Below are 20876 nucleotides of genomic sequence, written 5' to 3' on the forward strand. Positions count from 1 at the left end.
CATAGTAGCTGAAAATGGAAATACTCGAGTAAAGTACAAGCACCTCAAAACTGTACTGAAGTGCAGTACTCTAAAGTAAATATACTTCTAATTGACAGAATAAAAAGCCAATAATCTCACCTCATATCAATTAAAAAGACAACACTGATATAACTTATTACCAATAAAAGAGATTTTCCTTTAATTTACGTAAAACACGTTCATTAGTACGTAATGTTCTTCTCTGACAAGCTCCAAGTGCCGTTCGTTGTTACCATGGCAACACGACGGCTCGGGGCGTGTCCACCATAGATCTAGATATTCTTAAAGGGACAGACACTGTGACTGTCAGCGCGCGGCTCCTTCTAGTCGCTGCGGATCTACGCGCCGTGTGCAGCTGGAGCCCCGTCATGTGACGCCGACTTGTCCAGCTCACACTTCCGCTACTGCGTGTAAAAGTTGGGTGAAATCTCGGAGAAGTTTACAGGAAGATTGTTGTCAAGTTAATGAGCAGTTTGTGAGTTTGTGAGAGTTCGAGTTTCGAGTTGTTTGAATGCGGAACATGTCGACGGCGGTGCTGTACAACGACCAGGGAGGAGCGGAGGCTGCCGTGGAAGCGGGTCAGGAGAGCACCCCGACCTCCTCCAGCACCGGAGCTGCCTTCGGACTCTTCAGCACCGACTTCAAAAAGTAAGCTAGCTTAGCATGAGCTCCGTCTGCTGTGAACGTCGTTAATGTGTGCTGAAGTTGGGCAGTTGTGGTGAACTTTATGGCGGAGCTGACCCGAAGAGAGGCCGGAATGACCCGCAGCATCAACAAGCTAGGCGGTGATGGCGACTGACCGTTAGCTGTCGGTTAACTGACCGTTAGCTGTCGGTTAACTGTCAACATGTTTCTGAAGCGTCGTCGATACGTTGTGTTCAGCTGTGTTTGTCCCCTGTGTGCCACTGTCCTTTGACATAAACTCACTTTTCCATCAGAGACGGTAGCTGCAACAGAAAGTCTAAAGTTACAGACCGAAATCTGCAGGTTTTATTATGTTTATCATGAAGTTAATGATGTTTGAAAGTAGCTTCACACCTGAAAACTGTTGTTCTTCCTCTGCTGAGGATGAGGATGTGATTTGGGAGAAGTAGTGATGCACGGTATGGATTTCTGTCAGCCGATAACCGATAATCACCTGCTCCTCCTGGTGATAAGATCAATAAACGATAATTACACACTTGAAAAAAGTTCCTACCCTGTAGTTTCTGCACACCTGAGGGTGAAAAGGCTAAGATGTAGTGACAAAATGGATGATGCAGTGATTTCTTCTTCTTCTTCTTCTTCTTCTTCTTCTTCTTCTTCTGTGCTTTTCTTGGATCATAAACCAACCTTAAAGGTGGAAGCAGCTGCTTACTGAAGTTTGTAAATGCTGCTCTAAATAAGTCGATGAAAGCAATTTGGCTTCATATTATCGCCTCTATTTATCAGATAGAACTACAGCCACATCAATAAGTAGCCGATAATGTGAATTTCTCAATACCAGGCCGATAATTTATCAGCGTGATATGAATCCCACCGAGCTGTTTTAAGAGGTTTGATCTGCTGCGAATGGCTCAACTAAACCCTGAAATATTCTGGTGTCGGTGTGATCCAAACACTGTAGTATTTGTTTTAATTTTGATGTTTAAATTCACTAACTCTGTCTCAAAAACCTGGAAAAGAATGCGAGATGGACTATTTTAGCGAGTCAGACTGCTGTTTCCATTTTTCAGAGGTCAAATTTCAGTAAATCCAAATATTCACATTGAAATTACTTTCAAACCCAGACATGTTAAAAAACAGCCGATTACCAGAACCCTCCTGCAGCACATCAGTGTTAAACCTGCACAAAATGAGCAGTCGTGTCCAAACCATATGGAAATGATAATAACATGTCGGCCTGCAGGTGGATCCCACTGACCTCTGCATGCCTCAGCAGACTGCAGTCACAAGCCAGAACAGGAAAGTGAGGAGACGACTGCAAAACATTACTTACTCACCCTCGATTAATAATAATAATATGAATAGTAATAACGTCAATGTGATTTTCTAGTTAAATTAGATCATATATAAACTTCTGATGAGCTTATCTTGCACGAAGTTCCTCTAAATGCTGTAACTTTAGTATTTTTTATTTATTTAACCTTTATTTCACCAGGAGATTTTCCCATCGAGGTTAAAAAACCTCTTTTACAAGGGAGTCCTGGCAGAGACGGCAACAAGTAGAACAACTTTATTGTTCTGTATACAAGTGTTGCAGGAGTTTTGACCTCTGTACACTTTTTTTAACCTTCTCCCTGCACCATGCAGAGAGCTGTGCTCTGCTTTTCCAACACGTCAGCATAGAAAGTGTTGTTTTTATTAGTTATATAAAGTCGGTGTTTTATTACAAACTTACGATTGAATTTTCCTTAATCAAAAAGGTTACAAAAATCTTTGTGTATGCTGTTAATCATACTTATAAGAAGAAAATCTGAATCGAAAATTGCATTCGATGCATCTTTGTTAAAAGACGAAGACTTAAGTGTTCAGTAAGAGGACATGTGCATTCAGTGATTAACTAGTCCCTAATCATAATTTTTTATAACTGTCCATACTCAAATAAAGTTTAAAGTGTCTTTGTGGCTCGCACCAGGAGGAAGTTGCAAGTCTTTGGTTTGGAGGAGTGATTTGTGGAAGTGACTGAAGAGTGCAGCTGCTGATTTTCCAATAAAAGACGAATACAGCAGTCTAAATGTATTATAACCTCCATTAACTGCAATATGCACAGAATACTGTTGTGGAGCTGTAATCAGGTTTCTGCTTGTTACCAGCGGTTTATTAATGTTCAGTATCACCACTTATACACAGAGATGAATAACCAGCCGATACTTTTAGGGCTGCATTGGTCTATGAAATATCAGAAAATGGTGAAAAGTGCCCAAGATGACTTCCTCAAACGTCTTGTTTTGTCCACAACCCAAAGATATTCAGTTTACTGATAGAGGAGGAAGGAACCAGAAAATATTCACATTTAACAAACTGACGTCAGATAATTTTTACCTTTTTTTTTTGTTGTTTATCAAAAATAGTTGCTGTGTAATTTAATAGTTGACAACTAATCGATTAATTGTTGATCCATCAAACAAAACAGTTGAGATTAAAGGATCAATTTTAAGTATAAATGTTAGTTTGCACCCTGAGCTTTGTCTTAGACGAGGAGTTGAACTCGTAGGAACTTAAACTGTGCGACCTGTTTGAATTTATCTGCAGCTGTTTTACATACTTTACCAACTGAGTCTGTGTTTCGTCATCATGTCTGAGTGAGGAGAGTGATCTGAAGTTGGATTTACATATTTAGAGTTTGAAGACATGAGACATTTAGTGACAGCAGTCTCGTTTCTGTTGTTGCTGTGCTATGCTAACATCACACCACAGCTAGCTTCTACATTAACTTGTCAAAACCATGTCTAATCAGTCTTCCAGTGTATAAAACTGAAACTGGATTGTGGTCAGAGTTTCATCCCAGAAATCTGCCACTAGAGGGCAGCCAGTCATCAGTATATCCGTCCTTTACATTTAGTAATTTACTTGTAAACTCAGTGTTCCTGCTGCTGAGCTGCTCCAGTTTGATGCTTCCTGAGTGGGAATGTGAAGTACACACCAGAGCAGATCCAGATATGAGCTGCTCAGACAGACTTTAAGACCTTAGTAGACATTTTATCTAGAAATGTCGTAACTAAAACCCCTCACATCTGTCCTGCCCATTGACCCTGCAGCTTCTCGGTCTGTCTGGAGTTTTCTCTGCTGCAGGATTTTGTCTGTTACGATTCTCAGTTCGAAGCCTTTCTTTTGCCAAACCGTTAAATGTTGCTTAGCATGCTAAAGTGAACCTCTAAGCTGTCTCACATGATCATCTACCCAGTTAGGCTAGTCTAGGTCATATGTTTGTCTACCTCTAAGCCAAGCTGGAAGACCAGAGTGAGAACACAGCGGCATGAATGATGCTTCTGTCTGCTCCTCTGCCCCACACAATTCACAATGCTGCGGCCTGTGCATCCTGAAGTATCCGTGTCTCCTCGGCTACATATTTGTGAATTAAAGCTGTTTCAGTCGCTTTCGTTATTTGAATTTATTGAGTGTTTGTCACATTCCTACAGCGTTCTGTCGTCTTACAGGCTTATTATCCGTGACTAAAGATGGGTTTCACTGGGGCTCACTGCTCTGGTTGTATGTAACAGAAGGGCTGCGACTAACAGTCACTTTCATTGTTGATTTATTTGTTTGCTTCATATCTGATTTTCTCTATTATTTGATTAGTTGTTTGGTCTAAAAAAATGTAAGAAAATGGTGAGAAATGCCTGAAGATAATGTCTCGCTTTGTCCACAGCCCAAATATGTTCAGTTTGTTGTCACAGAGGAGGAAAGAAACCAGAAAATATTCACATTTGAGACGCTGGAATCAGAGAAACTGGACTTTGTTATAAATGTACTCGAACCATTTAAAGGAGCAGTCCGTGGTTTTGTTGAAGAAATGTTAATGAGCAGAGAGAGATCTCTTGTCTTTGTCTTGATTACTGACTAAACTGAACAAACAAACTGACCTTAAAGGACAACACAGTTTATACTGTTTTACTTTGTTTATATGTGGCGGACCCTGCCACCTTTCTAGCTTCAAACAGTGTTCTGGGACCTTATTTTACTCTGAGAACAACTTACCACATTAATACTGTAAATATTACAGTATAACGTCGCCGTGCTCCTGTGAGTTGAGGAACTGTAACTGCTGGCTCGTCTCTGCAGTCAGTCTGTCCTTCATACTTCACTTGAATTAAAGAGTTTTATATGATATATAATAATTATACATTTATTTGAATTGTGCTTTTCACAAACCAAAGTCACAAAGTGCTTTACATTGGCATTAACATACAGTAGGAGACACAAAAGATAAAGAGGAACTGCCTTGGCCACCTTCATAATAATATAATAAGAAGAAGAGTGATAAAATAAATCAAGATAATACATACATAACGTACATAAAGTACAGACCTGTGTGTACATGTAGCAGCTGACAATAACTCTGTCTGTGCATAAACAAATCAATTCTTCTAAGATCATCAAAATCTTGTTTGTTGAAATCCCCCAAAAATTGTGCTGAAATCCGGAGCTGAAATAATGATCATCAAATCAAAAATGTTCCAGCATGGCATTAAATGAGATGGATGCACATGTGGTACATTTGTGATAAATATTCATTAGGAGCCTGACATGGATAAATGATATTATCATAAATCTCAGCAGTGATGGAAGGACAAAGATATGAAAAGCTCAGAAGGAAACAGAAGTGACGCAGATATTTTATTTTGTGATTGAGAGTAAAGTGTTTCTGATCCAGTGATATTAACTTAACCTAATAATTGACTACTTAAACTACTTACTTACTTCACATTTAATTTTAAATAAGTTTAGTCCTGCCGTGCCACCTTAAAGGTGCGATATCTACGGATTTAAATTATAAACAGAACGCAAATAAATAAGAAATCTGACGATACTTTAAAGATGGTGATGTATTGTGTTGCGTGCTCACCAGCTAGCTCCGTCCTGTCGTTTTTCGTAATGTCCCTCCCAGTAAAAGCATTAGCTTGTTTCTGCTGCCTCCACATGGCTAAAAATCAGTTCGTGCAGGTTTAAACAATGCTATTGAATTGTCTGCTGCATACATGGAATTAAATTATGAAAACAACTGAAGGCTTGAGGTTTGTGATTAAGTCAGAAATGTTAGTCAATAGTTATTCAAGAACCAAAAGCTTTAGGACTGAGCTGCGAAAAATAGTTTCCTGGATCACGTCAAGATCCTGACTGTGTGAAATATGTATTAGCTTGTTAAAGTGACCTGAGTCGTTGCTTACATCAGTCATGTTCTGCCTCAGAGAGGGTAGGAAGCACATTGTACACCCTCCAAACTCCTCCTGTAACGTTCACATCTTCGAGGGTATTTCCTGACATTCAGCCCGGTTCTGTTATCTTTGATGTGGGCCTGTCCTGTTGGCAGTGAATGTGCTCTCAGTGGTGTCAAGCTAAAGTCCATTATTGTGCAGTGGAGGTGATGAAAAGTAGTCCAGTGTTTACCCACCAGTGTAGATAAGGCCCTCCTTTTTCCCCTAGAGGGAAGTGACCACAGTCACACAGAGACAGACTCACACACACACACAGCCTGAAGGCAGGTGAGACGGCCTCGTTTCCACAAGGAAAATTTACAGAAGAGACGAGTTAACGAGAGCGGACGACAGCTGACCGGCAGGTCCTTTCAGCAGGAGCGTGGACGACAGCAGCAGCACAGCGAGCAGCAGCACTACTACCAGAAGTATGAGCTGTCATTAGCGAGCTGACGGAGCATCTTGTGACTTTTTTTTGCCCGAGAGAAGAGGAAGAAGGAGTGAATGACAGGCACAAAGCCAGTGGAGCCTGAGCTGTTTTTCCACTCTTCCCAGCTTTGACAGTTATGAACGAGACGGGAAGACTAACTGTAAATAAAGCCAGGGCACACAGCCTGAAGGAAAGTAATTACTACTGCTCGCTTTCACTCTTCAGCTACTTGAAATACAGTCAGCTTGGGTTGTGGACGGCTAACACACAGACACACACACACACTCACACACACACACACACAGAATAAGTGTAGTGGTTGTTGAGTGGACTCGGTATGGATGTTGGTTTATCTTCTCTGCGCTCGGAGGCGGTGGGAGCCATGAGGACGGCGCTGGTGTCTGCTGAGAACTTACAGCTGTCTCTGAAGACTGAGCTCAGTCAGGAGGAACAGGCCCTCACACTCACAAAGAGTAGCCCCAAGGAGACACACAAAGACGGGTACTGTAAGATCAGCCACAGCACTCTGGTGATGGGAAACTGTGAAAAACTGTCAAAACTGTGTTTTTTTAATTGAATTGTTTCCTCAGTGTGTTGGTCAGCTGGAAACCCACATGTGCAATGTCAACAGAAATTATGTGAAACTTTTGAAAAAGTTGAAACGGTGTCTCTTCAGTGACTGTTGCTTTAAAATTAGATATAATAAATGTTAAAATCATGTTTAGAAAAGTGTTTTCTCTGAAGGTGTGCTATCCTGATGTTCAAGCCTAAATCTATCAGCAAGATAATCTTTCACTTCCATGAATGTTTTTAACTGTAATTGCCACTGCCGGAGGTAAAAAGTTAACTTTAGGCTGTAAACGATTTACATCGCAGTCGCATGACTTCAACGTCACCACCAATCATCTTACTGCGCTGTACGAAACACACTTTACTTCAAGTCAGAGACTTTTTAATCCAACCGTGGATGACGCAGAACAAACATGAAAATATCATAACCTTGTGTCAACCAGATCTTATTTCAGGCATTTAACCGAAAGCTTATTCAAAAATCCCGCTGACGTCAACAATAGAAATGATCGTAAGTTGCAGCTTACCTTTATAATCAAAAGTAAGATTGTTGTGGATTTGGAGACTCCTGACACCACCGCTCGAGGCTGATGGGATCAGGTCATTCCAGTAACATTTGACCTGATGATGTCTCCAGAAGAAAAGTTAGAGGATCACTAAAGTCAGTCAACATGAAGATTTGGGAAACATGAATATTTGCACATCAAAATCCCTCAAGTAGATGTTGAGTGATGCACCGAGCTCCTGCTATCATAGCTAATAAAAATAGGTCAGAATAATGTTAAGATTTATCCGTTTGGCAGTCGTAATTTTCTGTAAGAAGTTTCACAGCCTTTTCCCCAACAGTTGTTGAGATATTTTAGTCTGGGAGCGTTTATAGACCAACATTTCCACCCCTGGAGTCTCAGCTTCTATTGCTAAAACACATTTCTCTGTTTATTTCCCAGAAAGCAACACGTTTGCATCGCTTACATTCCTGTTATGTTTCCATCTGGTCGTTACCTCTCTGTGTGTTTACCTCTGTGTGGAGCAAACAAACTGCTCTGTTGTCTGTTAGCATTAGCCAAGGAATGAGCTTCGTCATGTCATGTGAGTGCAGGGCAGTTGTAGCAGAAATCGGTGTGATGCTTCTGTTGCATTAAGGATCATGTTCTTGCTGTCTGGTTGGGTGTATTGTCAGTGTAGCGTTTAGATCAAACAGTGTTTAGCCTACAGGAGCCTCAACATGTGTGCGCTCTAATCTGTGAAGCCGACACAGATGTGGTTTACACAGAGCGTTCACAGTACCTTTGGTCAAGCTCTAACTGTTGAAACTGATTAGTGAAGTCGTCCCAGCGGCGCTCACTGTGCCTTCTGTAATGTCGACCATGATAAGAGTACATAACGATCCTGTCTGTCCGTCCTCAGAAATGAAGACCTTAAAGAGATGCTGGAGAGCAACAAGGAGTCGCTCAAACTGGAGGCCATGAAGAGGATCGTCGGGGTGAGTGCATCATGGGAATCCACGTTTTTAAAATCACTAACAGCATTGTTGTGTGTGTCGTGTCCCAGCTGCTGGTGGATAAAACTGTCGTATTGTTTGATTTGTTCTCAGCTGATTGCCAAAGGGAAGAATTCATCGGAGCTGTTTCCTGCTGTTGTGAAGAACGTGGCGAGTAAAAACATCGAGGTACGACATCATTAAAAAAAGAAGTCCTCTCCACTACAGTCGGTTGTTATGATTCATTTAATTGTGGTGTGACTCAACACGTGGGCTCTCGTGACGTTACAGAAGGAACTTCCTCAGACAGAACAATAGCAGGATCATGTTGAAAGCTTTTCCTTAATTCAGTTTGTACGAAGACATACCCGTGACATGTCTTATGTCCCCCGTGATACACCAGTGATGTAATTTTATACTGTACGTAAATCTTTTGTGCACGTATCAGAAGACATTCGTGCAATTTTTACCAGATTAAACACACCAAGGGACTTTTAACTGGTTATGAAGCAGTCTCAGTTGAACACTGGTGCCTGACAAAAGAGACCATCAGTGAGAAGACTATTTCTATGTAGTTATTGTCGTCTTAAAATTAAAACTATTTTTAAGGCGAGAATAAGTTTCACAGACTCTGGAGTCTGGTGGTACGGCACTAAAACAAACTTCGTTCCACCATCATTATATTACAGTTATTAATCTTAAGTGTTAAAGAAAAATAGGATTAAAAATATGTTGTATCTTTCCTTTACTTTTTTATTAATATGTTTTGTTCAATAGCTTCCGGGTCATGTGACCCACTGACTCAAAGTCGATGTCAAAATGTCTTCCTGTAGTGTTTGAATGAGACACACCTCTTTTTGGGGGATTTAAGTGTTTTATTTTTATTTTTAAACATATTTTTAATTTCTTTTGCAATAACTTTCAGGTCGTGTGACACATTGACTCTAAATTTTAGTCACTCCAAAGATGACGCAGCTAGCTTCACGTTAGCCTGCAGCTGCACCTCCAGACACTTCACCTGTGTGTATGAAGACTATTAACTGGCTGGTGCCGGCGCGTTGGGTTCATTTTTTATTTTCAGTGATCCGTAATTGATTTGTTTGGAAAAGAGGGTTTACTCGGGACAGATTTGAGAAACTGAACTTTGTAACAAACAAAAGTTTTTTTTATTTTGTAGTTTGTTGTTGAATCACTGAAGGCTGGTATATCTTCATTTATAGTAAATATTATTTGAGCTGGTCTGACCTACAAAAAGACACCAGGATCGAGTCAAGCTGTTGCTGTAAAATACTAAAAGTTTAAAAATGTAAATGTAAAACCAACGATCTGTTAATCTTCATAAATCCAGTCTAACACTGGCAGAGCAGAGCTGAAAACAATGTTGAGACAGAAATCATGGATTTGGAGAATAGTGAAGCCCTAGCTTGCAGTCTTATTTTCCTTAAACTATGTCAGTCTTAGTCTTATTATTTCCCATTACAACATTATACTTAATTATGTTATGCAGCGGTCCTTTTTATGAGAAGTAAATCTAGTTGTGATAATGTCTGCTAACTGTGACCAGACGAAATTGTTCATTTTAATTCTTAGTTCAGGTCTGACCTACTTGTTTTTCATCAGAGAAAACATAAAAAGTACATTTCCTCATCAATCAATAGAAGAAAATAGGTTTTAAGTAATTGCAGCAGCATAAAGGTAATGTTAAACACTGCGGGCCTGTGTAAATACACTACTCCTAATGTTGTAATGTGCGAGCCAAGAGCACAGACTATTCCAGTGAATGACCAAACACTAAGCAACAACTCAAGAGGGGTTCCCATGCTCACAGCCTGTGTGTGAATATTGATCAGCAGCAGCAGAATAATCAGGCAGCGTGAGGGGCAGCATGTGAGCGGGGGGCCTGAAGCCGGCCGCTGTGTGCGAGGCATGCAGCCGAAGCAGCTCGTGGCAGGGTAGGGGAGCAGGTGGGTGGATGTAATTGGCAGAAGAGAGCCCACAGTCACGTCTCCTGTCTCCACCTCACACACACCAGCTGCTGAGGTAGTGCCAGCTTCTCTCTCTCTCCCCGTTTTTTTCGTCCACGCTTTACTCACCTGCAGTACATCTCACTAAAAAATGGCCTCTTCTCTCACTCCCACCTTCTCGGCTCATCGCTGTGAGCTGCCATTGATCCCCAGTAAAAAGAAAACAGCACAGGTGCATGCAGGTTATTGACAGTGTTGCGTGATTTCATATCGGTGCTCTTAATTTTCTTTAATCACTGCTGAACCTCATTTAAAAACCATACGTGTGTGTGTTTGCCTTCAGTTCATAGTCATGTGACGAGCAGAGCTGCAACGACTGATCGTTCTGACAAACTATTCTGATAATCGATTGAAAAACAAAACACACTGCGACCAAAACTACAAAACGCGCTGTGCTTCTCTTTGTCGTTTATGACATTAACGATTTTTGGACATTTTATGGACTAAATGATCGGCAGAATAATCGATTATGAAGATGGATAAAGATTGTTCAAGAAGAGAAATAATACAAACCCAAGAATCTTATTTGATGCTGAGTTGAAGTTGTAGAGCATTTAATCGCCTCTTTATCGGTGCAGAGTGAAATCAGTCGTGTGCTTTGTGGTCATAGAAACCAGATTCTGGAGGGCAGATGGGTTGTGTCTCCTTTTTATAGTGAGTAATGCCGTTAATTCCAGCAGTAATGACCAGAACGATGATTGAGAACTGTGGCGCGCTGCTGCAGGTCGATACTCGCTGCATTACAAAGCACGGCTCTGATTACTAATTAAGCTCTCTGTGATTGTACCTAAAGTGTGACCTTACCTCTGACCTCGACCTCAGATCAGTCGTTAAATGAAATTATAAATACTTCCTGAAGTAAATCATCATTTTTCATCACCAGTTCCATTATTTATGAATCTGCAGCCTCACAGGCAGAAATCAGCTTTGACGATTCCTCTTTTTTTTTCTTCTTCTGAATCCTTGCTGTGAATCAGCAGAGGAGCGACCTTTGACCTCCAGTTGAACTCGTCAGACAAATGTTATCTCAGGCTTTCCTGCGAGAAAAGAACAAGTGTGGAAGCCAAAACACAAGACAGCGGGGCGGCAAATATTTCAACGGTCATTTTTTCAAATGAACAAAAACACATAACCTCGTCCTCGGCCTGAAACAACAGTGGATGGAGTCTGCAGCTCATGATATCAAGACAGGAAAACTTTCTATACCGACTTTATTCCCACCTCTTGAAATAATAAACTCAAATTTCCTGGAGAAAAAAAGGAAACTCTCCCTGTCCTCCCATTCATTATTGTTCATTTTACTCCTTTTGTAAGTTTAAAAAAAAAAAAATCTTTTACAGGTTTCATACAAAGTCTTGAAAGTTTGGAAAATGATAATTTTAACTGTTATTTTTTCAATTTTAGCAATATGCTTGAATTTAAATATAATCCTCGTAAAACATTTGATTTTTAACACAATCTGGTTGTTAACTGATATAATCACTCATGTAAACCAAAAATCTTTTGATATTTGAAATGAAATGATCCCATTATCATACTTTTCTTTTAGCAAGAATTAAATAATCATCATGAAAACATGCACTCAGAGTAAATAAACAGCTGATAACGATGCACAACACAGTACCTCTACAGTACTACAGTACATTATAAGCTGTCTGGTAACATTTTATCTTTACCAAAAATTGCAGCGTCTTGCATATTGCACTTTGCCATATTTCTTATTTTGTAAACTTGACTTTTCCCAGTTACACTTTTATATACAGTATATATGTACAATTTAGATTTGAGGATAAAGACTCTTGACTTTTACTCTTTAGGAGGCTGAACCAAGCCTGTTATTAGATGTAAATACACTCATTTAAACCTGCTTCAATGTGAAAAGACTTGACCTTAGTTCTATATTTTGTTGAGATGTTTCCAACAATGTTCAAACCAGAGAAATCCACAAGTGTCCTCGAGGTAACGGTGTGTTTCATTCGGTCGCCTGTCGCTATAACTTCCAGGAGAGTCAGAGATCGAGGAAGGAAAACGGCGAATGAGTGAATAAAACTTTAAAACATTACCTCGTCTGTGTCTGAGTCACCGATAGATCTTCATCAGCAGAAGAACTCCCATGATCCCACACTGCTTACGTGTCTTTTTGTTTTGATTGAGAGACCCCTGGTGGCAGAAATTACATATTGCGTGTTTAATTATTAACAAAACTCTTTAGAGCTTTTTTAATTTATCTCTGTTTGATTTTATTGTCATCTGCAGCTGAAGAAGCTTGTGTACGTGTACCTGGTGAGGTATGCAGAGGAGCAGCAGGACCTGGCTTTGCTGTCCATCAGCACCTTCCAGCGGGCCCTCAAGGTAACGTCTCCACCTCTGGTGTCTGTCTCTGTTCATTATTACTAACATGGTGAAAGCTTCAGTGGTTAATATGACTTTAGTGTTGCTGTCGTACATAAGCTCCTCTGGAAAAGTTGTAAATAATCTCTAACCATGTTCTGTTCGATGCTTCTGACGCAGTGATCATAATTAGCAGAAAACATCCTCTCAAGCACTGAAACAATCTGTATTTCTGTGGCAGGACCCAAACCAGTTCATCCGGGCCAGCGCACTCAGGGTTTTGTCCAGCATCCGGGTCCCTATAATCGTCCCCATCATGATGCTGGCCATAAAGGAGGCTGCTGCTGACCTGTCCCCATACGTCAGGAAGACGTCGGCCCACGCCATCCAGAAGCTCTACAGGTACAGTTCTGTTCAGCTGCTCGCTGCAGCTCGACTGGCTCTGGTCACCACCTCTTTCCTGAACAATGAGCTGAGCAGTTAACACAATAAATGTTGGGTAATGTTGATATAAGGGGTTTTACCCTGCAGCTGTTTTACTCTTATCAGCTGAGTCTTTGAGCCTGACGTGGATCAAAGAATGAATGAGTGCTTAAATCTGAGGAAAGTAGTAAAACTGAGTGGATCAGTTGAATATTTGAGTTAATGGTTGATTTCAGGTGGTAGAGCTCTTTACAAGACTTCACAATTACTATATCAAGCTCTTTAATCATTTTGCACCACTAACTTGTCTGAGTGTGAAATGTGTTCATTATGTAATGGTGTCAAAAAGTTTCTACAATGCAGAAAAAAGCATCTGCAATTTAGGATTATTTTCATTTTTGAGTAACGCCAATTATTCTCTCAGTCAGTGCTGTTCGATTACAAGTCCAAGGGAACCAGACTTTGATACCAAGATCTGTAGATGGACCAGACATTTCAACTATTTTAAAGGTGTTATTGAAACATTCAGCCACTAAGTGTTTCGTTCCATCGCAGTTACTCCACAACACGCTGTTGTTCCCCCTCAAGTGGTTACCAGTTTGTTGCACTAGCCAACGTTGCTGTGTGCAAATGTTTTATCTGATTGTTTGAGTGGGCTTTTCTGTTAATCTACTGTTGTTAACTCTGTGTTGCTGCCATTCTTGGCCAGGTCAGTCTTGTCTAAGAGACCTGCGAGAGCAATAAAAAACAAAACAAAAGGGAAACCCCAAAAAGCATAGCTAAGTACAGTATGCTGGGCTCATACTGTAGAACTCAGCCATTTTTACATTTTTCTTCCAGAAACTGACAACTACCAAGACGACACAGAAACCACGTGATACCAGCGGTGTCCTACTATTAGCTCACAAACCTTGTTAGAAGCTGGAACCAACTGTCTGAATTCTGACACAGGGACAAACAGAACAATCACTTTGGACCCACCATGATTTGTCTACATAAAATCCGCTTATGTGATTTGGATTTCCCAATTTTGCTAATGTTTTGATTTACTTTGCAGCCCCTCTACCAATCGATTGATCGAATTGTTGCAGCTGTAGTCCGTGGCATCTTCGCTCCTTTCTGTTAAGACTCCCGCAGTGCAGTTCAACACGACATCTATGAGTCACAAGTCACAGAAATCTCAGTTTCTTGCTCACTTTAGAATAAAATACTGATTGTTTTTATATATGGAGCAGTGAACTGGTCTGATTTTTGTCACAGATCAGATCAGAAGATGAAACATGGACAGTTCGACCCGAGCCACTGGGACCACACAGTCTCCTCTCTGTAGTCTGAGCACACAGAGGAGACATAATTTAATTTGTAAGTCATCAAGTTTTCATGTTATGTGAATAATTGTCTCTCTCTCTCTGTTGTCTTCAGCCTGGATCCAGACCAGAAGGAGCAGCTGATCGAAGTGATCGAGAAGCTGCTGAAAGACAAAAGCACAGTAAGTACAGACCGAGCTGTGAGTGTTATACAGTAAGATCTCCGCATCATGTGACCACTGGAGGGCGCCCCAGTCAAGCACTTCTCCCCTCAGCTCTCATCCCACAGCTCATTCGGCAATGCCATGGTTTGTTAACACCCACTTAAACCCACACATCTTCAGATGCTCCTTGTTAAGTGTCCATTTGGAAGGAATTTTCGCACTGATGCTAGTGTCAGCTTAATTTTCTCAAAGGCCAACTTCTTCTCTTTTTTTCCACAATGGACCGTAAATGAGTTGGAATCTCAAATCCTGTGTTTCGGCCGCTCACAGACACAATGCAGGCAGCCCATTAGAAGTCAGCAGGCAGCATATTAATTTGAGGAGGTCACAGTGAATACTAAGGGTGTTTAAATGCCAATTTCAAATATGTAGACGTCGGCTACAGAATGCAGAGCATGTTGTGTTTGTACGTGCACAGTTTGGTGCAATTATGTATTCATAGCGTATACCTACGGTTATACAAACAAAACAAAGCCACTCAGGCCAAGGGGGGATGGAAAGCCCAGTACCAGATGCATAGCATATTTAGCCCCAGACGCTAACGAAGACAGATGACTTCTCCCCGTTGGAGCTCACAGTGTGAGGCAGGGGGACGGAGAGAGAGGGCACTATCATCACACAGACACCGCCACTATCAGCCGCTGATGAATGAAGAAAACCAAACACAGTGGATACTTAATGGCTACCAAACGATGCGTGTTTGTGATGCTAGGATGATTTCATGTTTACATGTCCCACGATGATGGCTCGGCTTCCTGCCATTTCTTTTTCTATAATATCAGCGTTTTCCTCACCGTCTTAAAGCTGAGGCGCAGCACCCGTGTGAAGAGCATCAAAACAAGCTAAACTACAGATCTGTGGTTGCACGTCTACAGCCGGTTTTCTCATAAAGCTTTTTAGGTGCTGAATATTTGTTATCCACTTGAGCTTTTCCAACCATTTGTACACCGTTATGATAAAAATAATGCTCCAGAATGATGTGAAGAATGCAGATCTTTATAAAGGAATAATATAAAATTTTGTCGAGTGAAGACAACAAAAATATGTGCATCGTACATGATGAGAGTTATAATATATATAACAGAGGTGTTAACTTCACACAGTCTCTCCTCCAGTAGAAGTTTAGATACTTGATAAGTACTGGTAAAAATGGAAGTACTGATTCAACTTCTTTATTCCAGTAAAAGTAATAGAGTACAGGCTCTGTACATGTACTCAGAGTATCAGAGTAAAAAGTCTCCCTCTGAAGGACATTTGTGGTCAAAGCTAACTGAAGCTCACGTCATATTAATATAATTCAAAGACCATTAAAGTTAAAGGTAGAGTCAGTAGGATTTGTCCCAGCTGTTCCTGAACGCACCACAAAGATAGTTGATTGTTGAGTCTCATTCCCAGGACGTCAAATAGCCACATGTTGGGTTGGTAAAGCGTCCCGAGCAGCAACAAAGAGAGAAAATAAGAAACTCTCTGCAGATACGAGACACTAACACGCCTTTTCTCCCCGTTCGTCTGCCGTGCGTGTATTTGTACTTTGTTACTTCTCACCTCTCATATATAATCAAAGCTTCTCCAGCCCTGTTGCGATTTTAAGAACTAAAATAATTTGGGTTGGGCAACAAAACTCCTTGGTGAGGTTTGGGTTAAAATAAATCCTTTAACAACATGAACGACATGTTACAAACGATAACTTCCCCAGTGTGAGTACGAGTTGCTAAGCTAGGACATTACAAAAATGTGATTAGTCAGTTTAAATGATGCTCCAGGAACAACACAGTGATGTCAGAAGTGTGTTCTAGTCTAGTCCGGGATGCCAGTTGCGGTAATCTGGATCCTGCTCACCTGAATGGATCTCAACTGTTATTAATAATATTAATTATCTGTGCTTTTCCTGTGTTGACACTTCAAAACATGTGTGGTTCAAAAGCTCTGACGCCACCTTACTTTGGCAGCCACCTTTCTAGACATCTTTAGCTTTGTAACACAGTTTTTCCACATCTGATGCTAATTAATCAATTTAACCACAGATAAGTGAATTCATTTAGCTAAATGCTGTTTAGCTGATGTCGCCGTGCTGCCTGTAGAAGGAGGAAACATTTGGTTATTGTTCCAGGCTGTGGTGGTGTCCAGGCCTGCTGACATTCACCTTTACAGATGTGCCTGTTTGGTTAAATGGCTGTGACACACAGAGGGGCGGGTGGGGGTGCTTATAGGGAAGATGGTTTAAAGAGAAAATGGGAAGGCCTGATGACAGAGACAACATAGGAGTTTGTGCAGCTGTTTTACCGTGATGGATCTATTATCCAGCCATTACAAGATAAATGATCGATCCCTCCCATCCTCCCTCCCTGTGCACCTTCTGCAAAATTGAAATGAGAACAGAAAGGAGGCGTTGAGGGGGGGTACTATGATTAGGGGCTAGGTGAGATGCCCATTAATTTAAGAGAAAGAAGGAGGGAGGAGGAAGAGAGCAGGGGAAGGGAGGATAGGCCGACCCCACGCCGGGCCATCAATCAAAAAGGCGCACGTTGTCTCTGGTGTGATGACCCAGCACTCTCTGCCTCTCTGGCACCCTAATTAGAATTCATAGCAAAATAGATGCAAGGAAACGGTTTGGGCCCTTCATAATTTTATAGGAAATTTATTGTTATTAGAAGAACCATTTGCTTAGTGTGATTTTTCCATTACCGGCTTGTCACGCAGGGTAGATAATATGGTCGAGGAGGGAGGAGGAGGTGTATGAACTCCATAGATTGGGGTGTCAGTTTTGTTGATGGTGCATGTAGTTTACCTTGGAGCTGTGTCTAATGGGGGAAGTTGGTGGAGAATGCACAAAGCCTTACAGCAGGATGCTCAGAAACAGTGCTGCCTGTAATAGCCTCAGAGACAGGAGAGCGTCAGGGGAGCGAGATGCAGAAATACACAGCGATACAGGCTGGATGAATGTATGCTAATTGACTGCTCTGAGTAGGTTTATCTACTATAGGATGTGTTGGCACGGATATTAACTGACGCTGTTCTCAATCTGCTGTGAAGCTATTTTAAGAATAGATATGTGCAAACCTGTTAGAAATGATTTGTTGATACTGTAGACGAGTATAAAACAGTTTGTGTCGTACTTTCTGGATTATTCAAAGGAAGTGTTTTTGGAAATATAGCCTGCCGTTATTGATATTGTTTCCTTTGTGTTGGGTTTTTGTCTCTGAGAGATGTCTAAATACCAAAACCTTAGCAAACAGGCATTTTGACCTGTCGTGCCAGTGAAAGCAGGTTTGACTAATTATATTTAAAGCAGAAATAAGCAACTTTTCAACTTTCCCCCCTCCTCATGTTTCCCCGTGGGATTAAGGCTCATTTTATGAATGTAGAATGATAATTTCGTCCATATTTCTGCACTGGCTACGCTAGCAGCCGTAGCCAGAATGCCGGTTTTGAAGTATCTCAAGCCCCGGTGGTGAGAGGAAACACATATCAATGGGGGAACTGCTCGCTCGCTCTCCCTCTTCACCTTCTTCACCTTCTTCACCTCCTCCACAGTTATTCCAGTTGTTCCACCATCACCTTGTGATAGCGACCGGGGAAAACACTGCCACTTCCTGTTTTGGTTGCACATGCTTCCATGTGTCCTTCACATTGGCATCCACTAAATAATACATCCACTACAGAGCGCCGCTCAGAGTCGAACTGGTCTTGCACAGACCTCCACTTTTCCTTTGCCAGTGTCCATCGCACATGATTCCTGTCCAGTACATTATACAGATGTTTAAAACTTCTCAACAACTCTCATAACCTCAAAAAGTTCCGCCATTTTTAAAACTTCTTGCTCTCGTCCTGTGTTTGTGTCTCACATGAACTATTGTCTACATTGCCCCCCCATGACTACCAGAGGTACTGCACCGTTGGTCTGTATCCGTAAGCTTTACGAAAACATGCAGAAATACGGACAAAATGAACACACAGTACGGACAGAAGGCTCCGTTTGTATCTGTATCCAACGAGAACATGAATGAGCCTTTATGCTGCCTTCAAATCGAGCGCGGTGTCAAACTGAACAGCATAGTGACAGTGAGGTTTATAGGGAACCGATCTATACGTGGATGGTGCCATTTTTCCACAGCCATCACACTGTGACATCAGTATTTACAGTATTTCAGTAAATCACCTCATACATCAGTGTGATACCATAAAATGTAGATGTTTGATCCCTCTAGTAATCCACTCATCAAAGTCAGGGAAGCTAATCGTCACTCCAGATTTCTCAGTCGGTCTACAGACAGCAGCTGTGCACATACACATTTCATACACACACACATGCACACACACAATCAATGCAGGCTCATGACAATGCTGATGGGTAAATGCACCGGTTTCCCACAGGGCCACCAGGGGCCAGAAGGCTTTAATTGGGAAGACCAGATTCAGCTCCCTTTCTCTTCTTCTTCTTCACCCTCGCCTGCCCGTGATAATGCTGTTTGCATATTAATACACCACCATGTCACTCACTCAGTCTCACAGTCAGCAGGCAGTTGGGAGGTGGAGGTGGTGGTGGAGGAGGTGGAGGAGGGGGACGCAAAAGCCAAATGGGTTTTTTCCTTCCACCAATAAAACACGGTTGATTATCGGCTCCCTCAGCTGCCGCTTCCTCCTCGTCCTCTCTTCTCCATGAATTGAACATAAAATGAGTTTTGTACCTGAGAAAGAAAAAAATACTATTTAAAGGTTGAGTCTGAGAATCTAATTGATGGATTTCTTTCACAGGATTGCCAGTTAAAACTTAAAGTGCAAACATTTCTTTCTAATTATCAACTAACTACTCGGCGGCTGAACTGTGTGTGTTGTAATCAAAGTGGTAAATTGTTGTTGTATTTTTTTTAAGTGCAATAATACTACTTTTTTTGACCTGGGTCACTATTTTATTTTCATTTCTCAAGAGTGCTGCTTTTTTTTTTTTGCTCAAGAGAAAAAGTATTTGTTTAATTGAACTGCTACATATTCTTACAACTTCCACTAATTCAAGTGTTGAAATGAGAGAAATAAATGAAAAACATCAGCGTCTCCCTCACGAGTTGTTTCTACTTTCCTTCGTTGTTTTCTGCAGCTGGTGGCCGGCAGCGTGGTGATGGCTTTTGAGGAAGTGTGTCCAGATCGCATCGACCTGATTCATAAGAACTACAGGAAGCTGTGTAACCTGCTGGTGGATGTGGAGGAGTGGGGCCAGGTGGTCATCATCTCCATGCTGACGCGCTACGCTAGGACGCAGTTCACCAGCCCCTGGAAGGAGGTGAGGGGAAACCAATATCAGATCCATAAAGTGTGTTGTTGTGATGTTCACCCGCCAGATGTTTCTAGCGAAATAAAACACAAATAAATAAAAATAAATATAATATGATCGCTCTTCATGCTGCTTTACTTGATGTGAGGTAGAAATGTCTAAAAATATGTATGATTCCTAATTATTATTGACTTTTTTTAATAATCTGAACACGGCAGGCAGAGTGACACTCGCAATCATCCACCTCACAGTCAGTCAGGTGGATATTAATGGAAGATGGTTAAAGGAGCTCTATGTAACAATTTGTAGTAATTTTCGTGTATTAATCAGTTTTTAATCGGCCGTATGTGAGCAGATTGTAACGTGACATGAAAAGTGAGACCTTCCCCGTCTCTCTCTGTTGTCTATACCAGCCTGTGGATAATTTGTTTAAGTCGTTCATTGCTGCTTGGACTCAGTCCGAAGGATGTGACTTTATGCACCTTAAGTTCCTCGTCTTCGCCTCTCGGCTCCGCTAACAGAGAGCAACAGTAGCTAGTTCAGAATGGAGTCCGTTAACATGAAGTAACGACCTTCGTCCAACACAACACAGAAGTTCCTCTGAGCCCCTTTAACCCTTTTAGTGCGTTTTGTGTTGTTTGTGTTTCAGGGCGCCATCTTTGATGAGAACAATGAGAAGACGTTCTACGAGTCTGATTCTGAGGAGAGAAAAGAGCAGACGGAGGCCAAACCCTACATCATGGATCCAGACCACCGACTGCTGCTCAGGAACACCAAACCTCTGCTGCAGAGCAGGAACACTGCTGTGAGTCACACACACACACACGCACACACACACACACACAGCTATTTTCAAGCAGTAGAGTCAACACACGACTGACATAAAGATGATTGAAATAT

The 20876-nt window shown here is 41.4% G+C and overlaps 1 protein-coding gene across 1 annotated transcript in view; it reads left to right on the forward strand.

The window, feature by feature from the left end:
* Positions 1-319: 319 nt before the first annotated feature.
* ap3b1a (adaptor related protein complex 3 subunit beta 1a) overlaps positions 320-20876 on the forward strand; it is a 61304-nt gene continuing 40747 nt past the window's right edge. The window contains exons 1-8 of the mRNA XM_084382458.1: positions 320-669; positions 8326-8401; positions 8513-8587; positions 12679-12774; positions 12995-13155; positions 14599-14665; positions 19803-19985; positions 20626-20781. Coding sequence (XP_084238584.1) covers positions 533-669; positions 8326-8401; positions 8513-8587; positions 12679-12774; positions 12995-13155; positions 14599-14665; positions 19803-19985; positions 20626-20781 — 951 coding nt within the window. The 5' untranslated portion in view covers positions 320-532. The remainder of the gene's footprint in view (positions 670-8325; positions 8402-8512; positions 8588-12678; positions 12775-12994; positions 13156-14598; positions 14666-19802; positions 19986-20625; positions 20782-20876) is intronic.

Source organism: Pagrus pagrus, assembly GCF_965226575.1.
Source record: "Pagrus pagrus genome assembly, chromosome: 19".
In the NCBI taxonomy this organism is placed as follows: domain Eukaryota; kingdom Metazoa; phylum Chordata; class Actinopteri; order Spariformes; family Sparidae; genus Pagrus; species Pagrus pagrus.